This window comes from Patagioenas fasciata, chromosome 5 (genome assembly GCF_037038585.1).
Source record: "Patagioenas fasciata isolate bPatFas1 chromosome 5, bPatFas1.hap1, whole genome shotgun sequence".
Classification (NCBI taxonomy): domain Eukaryota; kingdom Metazoa; phylum Chordata; class Aves; order Columbiformes; family Columbidae; genus Patagioenas; species Patagioenas fasciata.
Window position 1 is genome coordinate 30,934,830 of NC_092524.1, and position 17,034 is coordinate 30,951,863.

The 17,034-nt window shown below is 40.6% G+C and overlaps 1 protein-coding gene across 2 annotated transcripts in view; it reads right to left on the bottom strand.

Moving 5' to 3' along the window:
• The window catches only part of SPTBN5 (spectrin beta, non-erythrocytic 5), a 103,935-nt gene that overhangs the window by 70,858 nt on the left and 16,043 nt on the right, over nucleotides 1–17,034 (bottom strand). For both annotated transcript variants that reach the window (XM_071809212.1, XM_071809211.1), the window contains exons 10-26: nucleotides 16,851–16,989; nucleotides 15,361–15,593; nucleotides 14,754–14,907; nucleotides 13,663–13,863; nucleotides 12,500–12,706; nucleotides 11,157–11,333; nucleotides 10,278–10,430; nucleotides 9,606–9,736; nucleotides 8,162–8,413; nucleotides 7,194–7,481; nucleotides 6,270–6,516; nucleotides 5,234–5,373; nucleotides 4,172–4,271; nucleotides 3,300–3,470; nucleotides 3,043–3,207; nucleotides 1,881–2,107; nucleotides 800–986 (exon numbers count right to left, since the gene is read on the bottom strand). In XM_071809212.1, coding sequence (XP_071665313.1) covers nucleotides 800–986; nucleotides 1,881–2,107; nucleotides 3,043–3,207; nucleotides 3,300–3,470; nucleotides 4,172–4,271; nucleotides 5,234–5,373; nucleotides 6,270–6,516; nucleotides 7,194–7,481; nucleotides 8,162–8,413; nucleotides 9,606–9,736; nucleotides 10,278–10,430; nucleotides 11,157–11,333; nucleotides 12,500–12,706; nucleotides 13,663–13,863; nucleotides 14,754–14,907; nucleotides 15,361–15,593; nucleotides 16,851–16,989 — 3,172 coding nt within the window. The remainder of the gene's footprint in view (nucleotides 1–799; nucleotides 987–1,880; nucleotides 2,108–3,042; nucleotides 3,208–3,299; nucleotides 3,471–4,171; nucleotides 4,272–5,233; nucleotides 5,374–6,269; nucleotides 6,517–7,193; nucleotides 7,482–8,161; nucleotides 8,414–9,605; nucleotides 9,737–10,277; nucleotides 10,431–11,156; nucleotides 11,334–12,499; nucleotides 12,707–13,662; nucleotides 13,864–14,753; nucleotides 14,908–15,360; nucleotides 15,594–16,850; nucleotides 16,990–17,034) is intronic.

Below are 17,034 nucleotides of genomic sequence, written 5' to 3' on the forward strand. Positions count from 1 at the left end.
GAGAGGGATGGGAAGAGAGACACTGTCCACAGTACCATGAAAACTATTAAGACTCCTGCTCTATAAAGCCTCCCTACTGGTCTTATAACGTTTCTCATGGAACTTGCAACCCAGGCCCTACAAAATCCTGTGTTTCCTGTGGAGCAGGGCAGCTTTGAGGTGCCCCACTGGCTGTGAGGAACTGTTACAAAGAACCGAACTCCCCAAAAGTTGGTGTTAACCTGTCTTTATAAATATATTGACTGTGGCTTGTTCAAATAATTTAACATGCAGTACAGAACTAAAATAAACATTAAATGGCTGTTACATACCCTCCTAGAGAATCTAGCATGCATAAACCTCAACACTGCACATTAAAAAAAAGTAGTAAGCATAGAACTAAAACAGGATGAGCATTTAACAGTTAAAATACCCAACCCAGATCAACCCACAAAACAAACAAACAAACAAACAAAACAAAAAAATCATTTTTTTCTATTTACTGTCAGCTACACTAGCTTTTTATCCACTTTTAACGTGAAGAACTACAAAATTTCTCAGAATGATAATACTGCAAAATACGAAAAACTTTGTGGTTCCCATAGGAATTGCATGTTTGCTCTGAAAATCATCACCACATTGCTGACTTGTCTTAATCCACTGGAACCATTTTTTCTGAGAAAGTGCTGGAATCAAAGAAAGTACTCATTGAAAGTGTGGCAATACATTTTGCTTCCAATGGCCTTCCTGAAGGTAAAGGAGAACTGAGGTGAAATGCAATGTGCTAACATGCTAGAATACACTTAATTAAAGGAGTTACCTTGTGTTTTTGCAACAGGCTTTGAGCCACATCCAAGGACTTCCCACAGTTGGTGGAATGGGCAATAGGCAATCGCTCATTAATCCAGTTTAGTTCCATGTCATGGTAATGGTAGAACTCATAGAGATCCACTGCAGCTTCCAGCAACTTACGCCTCTTATCAAGAGGTGCTTGCAAAGACTCAAACCTAGGGGTTATCCATTAATGTATGTTAAAACAAAGCTTTATCCTGAATCTGCCAAAGGAATTAGGCTGTGATATCACTGTGAAGATTAAAAAACACTGGATACTTCTTTGCAATTAAATTTCAATGATGAGTCCTGGCTGCACATACAAGAATCCCTTCTCCAGAAGATTACTTTTGGCAAGTAGACTTATATGATGATACTAAATGTAAATGGATGAAAAGTGATTTACACTTTTGAAGTCCTAGGCTTGTCCTGTGATGTTTTAAGGAACTAGTCACTAATGTTTATAAATATGTAAGGGTGTGTGTCACGAGGATGAAGCCAATCTCTTCTCAGTGACAACCAATGACAGGACAAGGTGCAATGGCTACAAACTGGAACACAGGAGGTTCCACTTACATATGAGAAGAAACTTCTTCACAGTGAGGGTGACAGAACACTGGAACAGGCTGCCCAGGGAGGTTGTGGAGTCTCCTTCTCTGGAGACATTCAAAACCCACCTGGACACCTTCCTGTGCAACCTCAGCTAGGTGTTCCTGCTCCAGCAGGGGGGTTAGATTAGATGATCTTTCGAGGTCCCTTCCAATCCCTAACAATCTGTGATTCGGTGAATGTTGGATCACTGTACATCTTAGAGAGCAGTGAATGACTTACAGATAAGCAAAGAACTAGAGGAGGAACAGGCAAGGAGCAAGGTCCAGTAATAAAGGTTGAGGTGGGTCAACAGGCAGCTGTGTAGGTGCAGATCAAAGTACAGTAGTGGTACAACTGGGAGGAGGAATCATTCCTGAATATGGGTTAAGCCTAATCAATTTAAAGACATTTTCTACAAGGTAGAACAAGAAATGTTATTTATCGCAAGGGGTGGAAAGAAAAAGAGGGTGACACCTCACCTTTTCAGGTATTTTTGTGTTTCATCCAGAATCCTTTGGGAGTCAAAATGATTGGTGGCCACTTTCCTTGCATGAGATACAATAGAGTTCATTTTCTCTGCCAGCTCACGTGTCTCATTTTCCAATTGTCTGTGCTGCTTGAGTAGGTCACGGCTGGAGCGCAAATCATGGCCTGTCTCAGATTCCTGAAGAACTTTCTCAATTTTCTCTATCTTCTTTTTGGCATCCTACCAGGAAAAGATCACAGCACATTCATATTGACCTTTCAACATAATTTTGTTTCACTCAGCCCTTCCCATGACAGCTTCCTGGACACAATTTTTAAATCCATATGTCCTTTCTCAGTAACACGATGGCTCAGTGTCTCTAAGAGGCATCTTCTGGGAATATTTTGTTTTGCACACTCTTTTAGAGTACTCTTCTCTCTGAGATGCTAAAGCACATTATTAAGAACAGTCTCTTTGAACTATCTTCAGTGACATAATACAAAACAATCTAACAATCTTCAGGGGCTTCATATTGTAGCTACAACACAACAGCAGCTCCATGACAAACAATCTAATAATCTTCAGGGGCTTCATATTGTAGCTACAACACAACAGCAGCTTCATGACATTTGGGTATTGAAATGCCTTCAAAGCACATTGTTCCTCTTATACAATTTGCTGGATGACAACATGCTTAACACAGTGCCATGCCTCCAACCCCAAAATTACTGCAAGCAAGCACTTATGTTTGCACAGCATCAACCCATGGAGAGATTTTTTTTATTGTTTCCCAGTATGGGATGGCCACACAGGAGAAGTGCTGAGCCCAAGTTCAACAGCTTTGTGTCTTGGTACTGTGCTGACACTGTTATCCTGCTCACAGCTTTGGAGTGAGCTTGGTCAGCATCATATTAAGTTTTCTCTCCTCAGACTGTAGCCAAAACAGACACCCTAAAATATGCTTTTATCTGGATGGTATCCTGTTTTTTGTTTGTTTTTGTTTTTTGTTTGTTGTTGTTGTTGTTGTTTTGTTGTTGTTGTTGGTGGTGGTTTTTTTGTTGTGTTTTTTGTTGTTGTTGTTGTTTTTGTTTTGTTTTTTTGGGGGGTGAGAAACACACAACAGAGAACCAGGCTCTTAGGTCATTTCTCCCCTCTCTTCCCTATCGCCTCCTGACCTGGAGCAGTTCCATGAGCTGTTCTTGCTGCCCAGCTTGTCTCAACTTGTCACCTCGCTCTATCATCTTGCCATACAATTCCTTCCACTTCTTTTGAAGCTCTGACATCTTCTTCTGGATAGAAACTGCAGCATAATGGTTGTCTTGTATCATTTGATTTCCTTTCTAAAGAAACATAGCAGATTATTTGTTTGAGCAAATCAGGATCTATAAAGTTTGGAACAAGACAGAAGACTTAGCTTCAAAACTGCCTTCACCTTTATCAGTGTTGCAAAGTGCTCCTCATTAGCCATCATTTCCCTCTCAGCAGCCTCATGCCATTTCAGTTTGCGTAGAACATTTGTTGGATCACGATAGGATTCATCTGATGCAATCTTGTACTTCTCATCCATCCATATTAAAAGCTCAGCAGCATCACGATTAAACTCCTTAGAGAAACAAACAAGATTAAATTGACATACCTTCTGATTCTGTGTGGGTTTGCAGTTCATTCTTGCTGTTAGGATCAAGCCCTGATTTTTTTTTCCTAACAGTTAGGAAGTGTGATACATTGTCATATAGAAGTTGTTCTACATAACCCGCACTCTTAATTGAAGAAGTATGATCTTGAACCATTGATGGGTTTTAAGCCCTCAGAGTAATACCTCTCAGTCTCTTTTTTACCACATTTACTAATCCACTGCCTTCAATTATCAGTGAAGGTTTGCATTTTTGATAGACTATTTTAATCATAAGTGATCCAGTCCTCCAGTATAACTTTATATCTCAGCACTGGGAACTAAATTTGGTGCAAAAAGTACAGTTACTTTAAGTAACTGTACAAAATTATTAAGGCCTAGAACAGTAATAACTAATGAACAGAATAAATTTATCCAGTAGACAAAACATTCTGTTCAATTTTTTAATCCAATATCTCCATTTTTGTTTTGGTATTTTGCTATGTTTATGGTTTTGTAAGATTTATCACCAGTGCATCACCTACTCCCTGGAAAGTGAAATTCTCCATCTCATAGCTGAAGAGAAAGTGTGCTGCAGGAGGCTCTCAGCAGTTTGAGATTCATCCCATGTTAAGACAGAAGGTAAAATTACTTCACACATGCCTGACCAAATCTGCAGTATCAGTTTTTACCTGCAGCTTTAGGGAATCCAACAATCGCTGTTTTCTTTTGGCATTGCTTTGAATCAGCCGCTCCCACCTTCGCTGGAGGGTGACCATTCTCTCTTCAATACTACCAAGAAAAACAGGAAGTCCAATGCAATATTAGTCATATTAGTTCCCCTGGGTTGTACTGTAGTCACAACTATGATATAGATGGAATCTAGTTCAGGAGGAACGGACAGATGGCCCTGTATCATGGCTCATCTAGAAAGCAGCTACTTTTTGCCATCTGCTTCTGGATTTTCCTTTTTTACAGCTGCGTTACAGCAATAAAATTGCAGTCAAGTATATTTCACTAAAACACCCAGATCTTTTTCTTTCCCAAATATTCCACCTTAACTAATAATTTTTCCCTGTGATGTAAGCCCAGTGAGGCTCTGGAATGTCCTTTTAATGGTAGTAGTGCTGGCAAGAAATCAGACTTTAAGGGAAGTTTTACAAATTTGTGGAGGGAATTTTAAAGACATTACCGCTTGCAGTCACAAGAACATGGTATTTTTGACCCAAGAGGTCCATTCTGACCTTATATTTCTAATTCTTGTTTATGCAGAGGTCCCCTTACTAGATCTTAGTGGTTCTCGCACAGTAGTTACATATGACAGTTCAGCTTTGACAAAAACATGAAGTAGCTGCTCCTGATGAGCCATTTCTTTGTGAAGTCTTCTGTAACTTTTTAACAGCAAACATTAATTCTAATCTGTGATACTGAAAACTGAAGGAAAATATGTTTTATGTAATTATTTAATGGGTTTGCATTAAAGAAGTTTTAACATTATATGTAATTTATGATACAAGGTACATTATTCCAGCATTCTGTCAAAGGTCACTTATTTGTTCTGAGAGCACAGGACGTCTGTGGTTTTTTGTTTGGTTGGTTTTGGTTGTTGTTTGTTTGTTTAATACCTTTTCTCCCCTCATCCAGCAGATCACACACTGGATGTCAACTAAATCGTGGCTCAGAGAAATTTTTTCATCTCACCCTAATCACACTGGATCATTTATTAAAGCTAAATTAAAAGAGTCTGGACTCACATGTGAGATGCAAAGTGTCCGCTCTCTATTAGGTTCGCCCCATTTTCATTAAGTGCTTCAACTCGTCTCTTTAGTGCCATCAGTAGTTGTTCAAATTCCTGGTGCTGCTTCAGCAGGCTGCGAACAGCATCTACATGGTCCTGCATTTAAGAAAGAAAACTGATCAAGTCTTTCCTTGGTCATATGCTCTTTTTGAAGCAATATAACAAACAAACAAACAAACAACCCCAAATTTGGACCTTATTTTCTCCCTTCTCTTTCAAGCAGGAGATATTGTGTACATTTTGCATGTGCCTAAACACATTCAGGGCTACAAACGAGCAACAGGTACTCAGGTTTGTATCGTATCTGTTTCCTCTGTTTTATGTTTCCATTTTGGTTCCGTTTTTGCTTCTTTAGAAAATCTGCATTCTGAACTTATGCCAGCACTCTGGTACATCTAGGGTACATGTAGGGTACATGTAACACAAAAAGGCCATAACTAAGTAAAACTTTATTCCACTAAGCTGACCCAAAAGTATCAAAGTGTCAGTTTCAGCTGAAAATACAAAAGATGGTGAGGTACCATAACCTCCTCTGTCACCGATCTTGTGAATATTGTCTGCATTTGTTTTTTCCTTTCATTTGTTTTAAAGTTCTTAAAATACTCAATGAAAAGAAAAAACATTATATTTTTTAAAGTCAGGTTTTTACTTCACAAAAAAAAAAAATAAAATTGTTCAAGCTGAAACCTTTTTTTTAATTGTTAGCCATCAAACTGATGAGCCAATTGCAAAAAACCATCTGACATGTACAAACACAGCAACAAATCACAACACTGGCTGTTCTTTTTTTTTTTTCTGAGAGACAATGAGTTTCGTTCTCATTAAGATGAGTAAGAACATAAGACCATTAATAAGAACCTGAAAGTCTAGTTTCCAAGTATTAAAATGACATGACCACAAGAATGATGAAACTGATCTAATTAAGAAAATTGTTGCTACTCCCTGAATGGGTAGATGAAGAAAGAAGAAACAAAATAAGCTTCTAGACATACCCCAAGGTCATCACCCCGGAGAAAGGCCTCATGGCCAGACAGTGCTGCATTGATACGGTCTCCCTCCCTATTGAACATCTGCAATTTCAGGCCATCCTGCAGCTTTTTCTGTCGCTGTTCCCACATTTTCTCCAGCTCTTTGTTCTCCTTGGCAAGCCTCTCCATGTTCTGGTGCACATCTGCAGTCCTGCCATTACTGGGTTGTTCATGGACTATTTTGCGCCCTAGCTCTTCCAGCTGCACAAATCTTCCCAGAATCAAAAAGAAAAGTGAGACCTCACTGCATGACGGTATACGAATTATTTTTCACCACAGCTCTTTGCTCTCTTGGCAGTGCCTAGACATTAAGCTTCCCTCCCTCCCTCCCTCCCTCTCTTCCCTCCCTTCCCTCCCTTTCACTCTTTTCCCGCTACCCATGGTTGTGCACTACAAAGTGCAGCTGGTTGTTTGCTCAGGGATACATGCTGGAGGCAGCAGGTGAGATTTCCCCTTTGGATGGAAAGCCTGTATAAGCTGGCTTTCCCGTCGAAAGGGAGAGGAGATCAACTCAGTATCTGGAACTTCATAACAGTGCGGAAGGAGAGCTGAAGATGATGGCAATTGGAACCATAAGGCCTGAGAAAGGAAGGACTAGGGGAGCTGAAATAAAGTGCAGATGGCACTATCTGAGTGTCAGGAGCTTGTGGAATACTGCTCTGGACACACAGATCCTCCTTCTCCCTGCATCAGCTCTCAGGATAAGTATACAAATCTAACCAGATTTTGTGTTCTGCAGTCTATTTTTGACACTAAATTTAAAAAGCATTTGAATAAACTCTTGGTATCACTTTCATACACAATTTATGTACACAGGAGACATGTTTCATCTTTACAGTACTGTTGCCACATCACTCCACTCTGCCCACCCTGACAGAATTTCTCTACCTTTCTTTCTGAGACCTAATTTCTTTCAGCAGGTCCTGATGTTCCTTCAGCAATTGCTCTGCGGAAGTCACGTCCACACCCATTTCTTCACTGCTCAGTTTCTCCCGAATGCCTTCTGCCCACAGCAGGAGCCTGCGGCTGTCCTGCAGGAAGGACTGTTGATTTTGGGCCCGCTGCAGAATGTCCCGCTTCTTTTGGGTTTCCAGCTTGAGTTTTGCCAGAAGCCTCTCCATTTTCTCCACCTGCTCAGTGATGGCCCTGCTCTCTGCAGGGTTGGTGTCCTTAATCCTACAAGAGGAATGAAAATACATTCAATTGGATGAACACTTCAGGCATTTAGAGCCTGAACCAATATTCTTTAAAAGGAATGGATTTGGATATTTACACTTCCATTAAAATGAAAGTTAGCTAAGGCAAGAAATGTTCCACACTAGCAAGAAATATTGATGTGAATATGGTGTATTGCAGTAAGTGCATCCCTGTGAAAGACTCTGGTAACACTGTTGTGGTTCAATGATTCATCCCTTTGTGAATGTACAGAAAACGTAAAGAAGTAAAAAACTTTAAATTCATATTTCGAATTCAAACTCCTGTGCACAATTCTCTGCTATTTTTCTTCCTTCATCCTTGCTTCCCATGATTATCTTATCTCAGGACCTAAATGATGATACCTAGTTCAAAATGTGGAAGTAACTCCCATTAGTAGACATAGTTTGTTGGAGTCACAAACAATGCTGTGGTATTTAGTCTCCTACAGCAGTGAAGTCTAGAACCAATCACTTCACCAGTCACGCAGTCATACTCAAGAGAGATGATCTCAAGCCAGCAGGCAAGTCAGTTCTTCAGGTTGCTAGAAAAGAAACTTCAAGAGAAACTTCACAAGCTGCTCATTCTCTTGATAGCCATAATTTACAACATGATCTTAGAGAACTAGCAAAGAATATGGAAACAAAGAGCAGGTTTCTTACGATTTTGCAACACTCCTTAAGTATTCAATTTTCCTCTCTATCACCAGGACCTCTCTCTCAACTGTAAACAGTTTACGCTTGTCTGACTCCAGCCCAGCAGTTGAGTTCCCTGGTTCCAGATCTCCAAGTCGGATCATCTTGTCTTGCAGTAGTACTCCTATGCTCTGACAGTCCTGAAGAAACATCTTCACATCAGCCACACCAATCAGCTCAGAGCCTTTCTCCTCCTTCAGAATTTCCATGCGTTCCCACCTGGAAGAGAGATCACCCGATTACTTGCATCTAGCCGCAGCCACCACCCCAAAACCTGCTTTCACCTAGTGAGCAGATTCAGTTTATAGCCTTGGTTATACATGAACTATATCCTTCATTTATTCAGAAAAAGTCTTGTATAAAGATTTCATCAGGACTTAAGTGGGCTGAGAAGGTGAACACTTGCACCTCCCCCACAGCCTCAAAATTGATCTCAGCGCCATCCCAAGCAAGGCAACTCTACTCAGGTAACCAGAACACACTGGATATGATGCAAATAAACAACAGCGGTCAAAATCAGGACCTGGCTGTGCCTCTCAGATCCAGGGGGCTGGCATGGTGCCAGGAGTATGTACACAGCAAGTACTAAACATACTTGATGAAGTCAAAGAGGGTTTGATGTTCCTTTCAATATTTGTGAGGGGCATCCTCACCCTGATGTTTAAATAACAAAATCAGATGCTGCGGTGTAATATAGAACTGCTATGAATCCACTGCTGTTCCCTGTGGGTGAATTCATGTTGTGCTTTAATATGTGCACACACACAAGTTGCTGCAGTTCAAATGTATCAGTGTTGGGGTCCTAGAAGCACCACCAGCCCTGGAGGCATGGCATCAGGCTCATGCCCAGCCTAGAGCCAGAGCAGCTGAGGGCTTCCCCCTTTCTGCTGCCACCAGGCAGCTCTGAGGACTGGGACTCGTTTCTGGCCCTGGCTGCCATCCCAGGCCCACCCTGCTCACCTCCCTGTGGGACCTGCCCCGCCTGCTGAGGCCCCTCTCCCTTCGCTGGCTCCCCATCCCAAAGGGCGTAGCAGCCCTTGCTGCCCCTTGACAGCCATGCAGAGGCCTCACAGCAAAACCAGGCTAGCCAGCTGGGCTGCAGCCCTGCCCCCTCACCACAGACTAGTTGGGTGTGGGGACTATGGGTTCCCCCCCACCTACACTGCTCCTGGGCTAGGGCAGTGGGTTACTGCAGCCTCTGCCCCTTTGGCCCGATCCCTGTCTGGTGGCGACAGTTGCACCTGAATGCAGCAAACCTCAGCCACACCACGAAAACCTTCCCTCAGACCAATTCTGGGAGTTAAAAATCTATCAGACGAATATTCTCTCAGTGTAATCTAGGTTGGGTGTGAAAGGTCAGCTCTCCAATTCCCCCCATGGGACAATCCTGTTTTGTCAGTAGCACTGTTACCTTCTGTTGATCTCTTCCAGCCAAATCTGGACCTCAGAATATTTGCTGGGACTGGTCTTTCCATATTTAATAGCTAGGTTTTCAATATCTCCCAGCTGGCCCTTGCCTGCAGCCAGTTCTGTTAAAAAGCTCTAAAACAGAAAATAAACAAGAATGCAGAACTTCAGGTTTTTCCATTTCTATGGACACAATTCTCAATAACCTGTCACATCCACTCATCTCCCACTTTTCACAGTTGGCTTCTCCATGTCCCTGTCTGCTGACACCACACACACCTGTGCATGCGGTTCCCCTATAGCCCTCCTGACCTTCCCTTGTATGGATGCTATGCCCATGCACGTACGTCACACTCCACTGGGTTGCAAGTGCAACGCAGGGTTTTTTCGTCATCTGGCATTTTTCTTCAAGAGCCATAAGATAAACCACAAAACCAGTCTTTTTGTACCATGATATTTGTACAGGATACCATATCCATAGGAAAAGTTAAAGTGATATAATTACATCAGCTTCAATAAGCTTAGCATAGTTTATATGAAAAAAATCTCTTATCTACATGACTCATTAAATTGAAATGAATGAAAAGACTCCCAGAACTTAATTTCCCAGCTTTATCTATTCTCCCAAGGTTAATCTGATATAAATGTGTCACCTGTAAGCAGGCAAAAGGGGTACCTGGTATTTCTGCTGCACAACCTCCACATTGTCTGCTTGAGGCTGAAGAGTCCGGAAAATATTCTCTTTATCTTTCATCCATGACTGAAATTCTTCACAAGAGCTACAGAAGCGGTAATATCCAATCATCTCCTCCAGAGCCTTTTTTCTGTCCTGTAAAACAGATGAAGACTTTAATGTTTCTGTAGTAACTCGTAGCTGTTCGAAGAAAAAAAAAGATCCTTGCATTTACAGTACAGTACACAGCTGATAGCTTAGTAATTATGCCAGACACTGCTGAAAGAGAACAGAACATGTTAGCTTTAAGATCACAATACTTATTGCCAGAGCAATAGTGGCTTAAAAGCCAAAGAGAAGCATTTGGAGAATACTTAGCCCTCCTACAGGCAGCAAAACCTCTATGCTGCTTGCTGTGGCTGACTGAAGATTCACCTCAGTAGTCTCAGAAATATGTAAAAGTCCCATACAACATTTTTTTGCTGGTCTTTAGGATTGTGGCAGGTGGGAGTGAAAAAAAAAAGAAAAATGGAGAATGCAGAAACGCAGACTACGGTTGTTTATTTTTCCTGGTATTGGGTAAAACAGCCCGAAGAGTTAGGAGCCACAGCAAGCAAGCATCAGGAGAAAAAATATACAAAAGAATCCACTCTTCATAAAGTAAAAAACCTAGAAGGTAAATGGAAAATTTGCCAATATAAAATGTGTTTTGGTATAAAATTCAATTATAATCTCAAGCTTTGATGTGCCCCAGGACATCACAGTATTAAGGCACATTATTAAACTGAAAAGCAGATGCCAACACTGCACTTGACCTCCCTTTGTACTGCTTTGGATTTAGCTATTTTTGTGAAGCACAAAGCATTGGAGGGGATACTATACCTCAGCCATGCTCTGTAGATTTTCATAAAGTGAATCTATTTCATCTTGGGTCTTCCAGATGTTCTCTGGAAGAAAATGAACATCTGGACTGGTGGTTTCAGATGTCGCCCAGGTTCGACTGAATGGTGACTTAGTTGTCTTCTGATTTAAGTCATTTGGGGCTTCAGTCTTCACCATCTGTTCAGCAAAATTTAACATAACCAGTGGATGAATATTTGTAATTTGGATATAAATTTCACAGGAGGAAAATCTGGACTTGCTAGTTCAAATCACAACATTATGATCCTTTAAGGAAAAAATTTCTAGTATTTGTTTGAATCTGCTTCCTTTGTTTTATTCTGAAAGAATGAAATAAATAACCCCAAAACATGTTAGTTTTGTTCAAAGAAGTTTTATTTAGCTAATTTTACAGTATATTGATTCACTAAAAATTCTCATTTTGTGCCCATATCAAGGTCCTATGTGTGGCTTTGTTTGTTTGTTTGGTTTTTAACTTTAAAAATTGCCAACAAACCAAGAAATCTACTATGCTCACAGTTTTGTTTGTGGTAATGTTTTAGTACTTGAACGGGACCTGCAGTTTCAAAGCCTGCAAGTGCCCTACTGAAGAAATGCTTACATTTGCACATTGAGACCATGTTGTCATACATTTTTTAATGTTTAATAACAAAAAAAAATGCAATTTTTGTTCTGATAAAAAATAATGTTGAAATGATGAGCTAAAAGAAAGACCCAAAGTTGTGCTCATAGCTCTCAGACTGATTTAACTAAATATTGAGTGATCACAGAAGTCTGAAAGAAGCAAGCTATGAAATGTATAATTCGTCTCTCATGACTTTTGTTATCAAATGGGCTGTCCTCCATTCAAAAGTTTCCTTTCTAGCCAGAGAAAAAGAGGGGCATCTTCATGCCATGTGCCCAACACCCATCCCACAATTGTTCCTGAAGCTGTGAGGTAGTTCACCAGTACATTAGGATAACAAACAAACAAACAAACAAAATTAAATGTCTGCTCTTTATAGCTGATTTAAATGAATACTGTTGAGAGAATGAAGTGTGAGAAGGGATTTGTGGGAACTGGTAGAGAGAACTAATATAGATGAGCATATTTCCGGCATTTCACAGAACACTAACTAGGTGGGCTAGGAGTGCCAAATAAACTTCTTTGTCATCTAAAAAAATTTCTTCTGTTCTAATTCAAAGTTTCTTCTGAACTAAAAAAATGCTCTTGTTTATGTTATTTGGAATATTCTACTCTGCCAAAATCATAGTATTTTACATAATTAAAAACCATTTCATTTACGTTCCTCAAGAAAATATAATACAACATCTCATCTACTTACTGCAGCTGGAGCTTGCTGTACTGCAATTTCAGCCTGCTCTTTCAGGCGTCTCATCTCAGAGGAGTAGGCTGCAATCTCCTTCTCCAGGCGCAAGTGACGATGCAAAAGTGCTTCGGCACTCGATTCATCTTTTCCATAGTCTTTGCTGGCCAGAAGGGGCTGCCTTTCTCGCAACCATGAATTTGCTTCATTGATATCAGCAAAGTACTAAAGGAAACACAGGAGAAGAAAACGCTGGGTTTCATCCTGCAAGTATCATACCCAACTCCATTCTCTTCTGAAAGTCATGAATTAGCCAGAAATGACATTAGGTTTGTAGCTGTTTGGTTACTTGCAGGCATTGTGAAATCTATGAATAAGGTAGCTCCAGAGCTCTAAATCCATGATGAATTTTATAATAATACCAGTCACAGAGAATTGACAGCATCACAGTGACTAAATAGATTGAAGGATTGCCTGTATACCTCTTTAAAACCTTCTTACTAACTAGAACTTTATGGTGTTTAGTGGCAGCAGGAAAAGGAACCCATGATGAGGTTGGTAGACACCATGTAATTACAGAAGATACTTTCTAAGGGTTCTAAGGAACAGTCCAACAACAAACAAAGAGTTTGTTTCAAATGTCTCATGGGAACAACAGATTGAGCAAAAATGTAGGAAAGGACAATAATAAGAACATTTGTGATACTGTTATATGATTTGTGAATGCTGATTTTATAAGAGCTCTTTATCTGCAGATTTGTGAATGTTTGTACGTGTAAAAGATCTGTGTAGGTCAGAATGGCAGGGTCAAATGTTTTGCAGGCTTCAAGGAGATCATGGTCAATCCATGAACTTATGACATGTTTGTTTTGTTGTTGGTTTGGGTTTTTTTGTATAGAAAAGTGTCACACAGCCACCCAGATCCCACACTCATAAATGACTACATCAGCAGTATTATGTGAGTTATTTCCATTAGTGTTTTTAATTGAGAGCATCTCCCAGCCATTCAAATCTACTGCCAGCTGGCTTGCAGAGGGGATGAGACTGATCTGCTGGAGATCTTTCTGAAGACTGACACCTGAAGACTTCCTGCTGCTGTTGCCCTGCATGCAGGGGTGTGGGGCAGAACTGAACCCCCTTCATGTACCCTATACCACGCACCACAGCAGAGCCACACATACCTGTTTGATGAGAGCTGCTGCCTGCAGGCGGCTTTTGCGATCTGCCACCTCATCTTGGAGCTGCTGCCACAACTTCTGCAGGTTGTCTGTCTGCCTCAGAATGTCCACCTGGCGCGCTGGGTTCTTCTGGCTCAGATCCCAGCCCCTTCTCATCACATCTGCACATACGGCCCTGTGGGAGTTGCACTCTGCTTCAAGAGCCTGGCAGAAGGACAGGAGACCTGTGAGCACAACTCACTGCCCACCAGCTGGAGCAAAGAGAGAGTCCTGTTCTCCACTACTGTAATACACATTTCCAAGAGCCCTCTGTTTTATCCATGCCTATGACTTCTCCCTGAGCCCTGAGATGGTTGCCTCTGGGCTCCCCACACCCAAGTTACTGTCCCTACTTTTTGCTTTTGATGTGAAGTTTGTTATGCAGTCTTCATTGAAGTAGATACTTGTTTGTCATTCACCACTTCAGCTTATGCCTTCCAGAAGCAACAAATACACAGATACACAGAGATGTACGTTAAAATTACAGAAGAGGCTCCTGTTTCAGTTTTGTCATGCAAGTTCTCAAATCCACAAGTGTCTTCACTTGTTTACAATGATTCTTTGCTGTAAGAATCCAGTAGCTCATACAGCTAAACTTTTTATATTAGCCCACAGCAAGCTCTTAGGGAAAGTGGTAACCGATTTGTAAAATCACACCATGTGATCCATCCTGCCTGCTGATATCCATCTCTTTTACACCATCTCTTTCTTTCCCCACATCTCTTTTGACCAGGAAAGTGGAGTGGGAAAAACAAAAAACTATCAACCTTTTTTCCCCTCCCATCCAAAGTGAGCTAAAACCAAGCCCAGTGTCTTCATTAGGAGTTGCACTTCTAATCCAGTATGATATATATTCCTTCTCCACCCTTTGCTCCCCTTCTTGGGGAAAAATCTATACATTTTTTAAAAACTCTAGACAGTGGTTATGACACTTGAGATAATGAGTGGTTTGACAGTTTTCTTATAAGTGTTGCACTGACTGAAGTGAAGGATATAGATGTTCTAAAATCTTGCTATAATATAAAGACAAGACACCCCTAGCAAAGTAAGATAACCTTGTGCTTCTGAATAGAGGCTGTAATCTGGCTGACATCTTTCCCTAATGTTGTTGTTCTTGCTAGCTTCCATTTCTCAGAGATCCATGATTCTTCCTCTTTGCAGTCACGGAAGAATTCAAAAAGCTTCAAAGCCTCTTCTAGCTGCGATTTCCTAAAATGGAGAAACAAAACGCATATCTCAGTCAGAATTAGGATCCCATAGAGACAATGGTAGCATAATCAAAGAAGAATTTAGAAAATCCAAAATCTGAATGCCTGTAACTGTTTTGGTTTTTTTTTTGCCACAGATTAATGTATTCATGGAAGAAGACAAAGGAAACAACATTACATCTCCCTCTTCTTCTAGAAGATTGGGAGATAAACATATGCTATTGAGACTTCACATAAAACAATAAAAATGGATGCTGAAAATGGAGCTATTATTTAGCTTTGCAAGTAAGTGATCTCTTGCAGTCAGCTGCAATCAAGTTACTCAAGTTGCTTGGGTTATGCCTTTATGAATGCAGAAATGAAAAATTTCAAATACTGGGAAGCTTTGTCTTCTGATTAAGTGAGTCACTGACCATCCTAATCAGGAAGAACAGAGCCATAAGCACAGCCTTACCGTGACTTGCTCAGAGCTATAAGGTTCTGATACAGCTGACGAAGCATCTGAACTTTTGCGTGAAGCACTTCTGGTTTAACTGTGCTATCCTTGCTGATTTCAGTTGTCCTCTGGGTGATGTGTGTCAATCTATCATCATAGGAAGAGATCTGTGAGTCAAGCAAGTTGTGCTTCTGCAGCAAATCTACTACTTCCAGGAGCTGCTTCCCACAATCCTGGGAATTCACTAGCACCTGCAAACAAAGTGAGAAACAGAAAGCATTGGCAGAGAGTGCATCCAAGGACTCAGTACAAAGAAATCAGTTTAAAGGTTCTTATTGACTCTCAGAACTTCTAAACGTAAAAGAATTATGTCAGCTAGGTAAATTAAAAAAGCTGCCTAATTAGAAGAATCATACTTTTCTTTCTAGTTCACAAGCTAATGGAAACAATGAAGAGTTTCTATCCACTTCAGTGCAAGTAATGGTCTCTTCAAATAAGCATCTGTTTTCACACCTAAGTCATTTCTGTTGATAAGCGCCCAAGGTCTTAGAATTCACGGCCTCAAGAAACAGCCCGTTGCTATACACCCACCTGTAGGCAGATTGATTCACAGTCTGTATTTCAAGAATTCTACAACATCCCATTTTATGATATGTTCTGACTGCAAAGTTTTTTATTTGAGGAACTTGCCTTTGCTGTCTAAATGACGAAAATAAATACTTCGTAATACTTAATTGATGAAGTTACCAAGTGCTTGAAAGTCTGTCCTTTATCTAATTGTATCAATTTTGTAGGATGTTATCTTTCCTTACCAATCTTTTCCCATATCCTCAGGCTACCATGGTTCCAACCACATTATTACCATTAGGCATTCATGGTTCCAACCACATTATTACCACTAGGCATTCTTTGCTGACTATCACGAGAACAGAGATATTCATAACTTACAGATAGCTCTTATCTTTAATTTCAAATTCACAACTTGATAGAGACTCTTCCAACTTGGGTACAAGCCAACCTGTAGTCATAAGGATTTTTCTGTCTTTCAATAAGACAAGGCAAGACCAAAGGATGTATATATACTTTCTGCCATTACAGAATCAATATGAAACCAGTTATTTCCTGGAGCTAGTCCCTGGAGGTACTTCCTGAAGGTAATCCAGAAGAATTATGTGGCATGGGAACAGGAGGCTCTTTTATTCCATTTTTGCTTCCACAATTCTAAATTCAGTGAGAATATTTTTTGTCTTTATTTTACTATATAAGTTGAACCTGTCATGCACCCCCTGTAACACTGTATCTGTCTTTCTGATTAGGGAGAGCTCCTGTAGCAAAGCCATTTTTTTCTCATCTAGTTACCTGCAATGCACGTTTAGGCATCTAAGTAAAAACAGTGTATTTTTTTTCTATAGCTGATAAACTTATCTTCTGTTGGCACCCTGCAGTCCCTGGAACATGGTGGGGTTTTAGGCAGTGCAAGCTGTGTGCCTGTGGAGAAGGCTCAGTACCTGCAGTTCTTTCAGCTCCTCTGTAATGGCATCAATATCCCTCAGGAGGCCCAGAATTTCCTGCATTGTACCCAGGGAATGTTGTCGTCTCTGCAGCTGATCCAGAAGATCCTGCCATTGCTTTGAAATGCTGTTTTGCCTACAAAGGAAGGGAAAGAAATTACCAATTTGGAACAAAGACTTT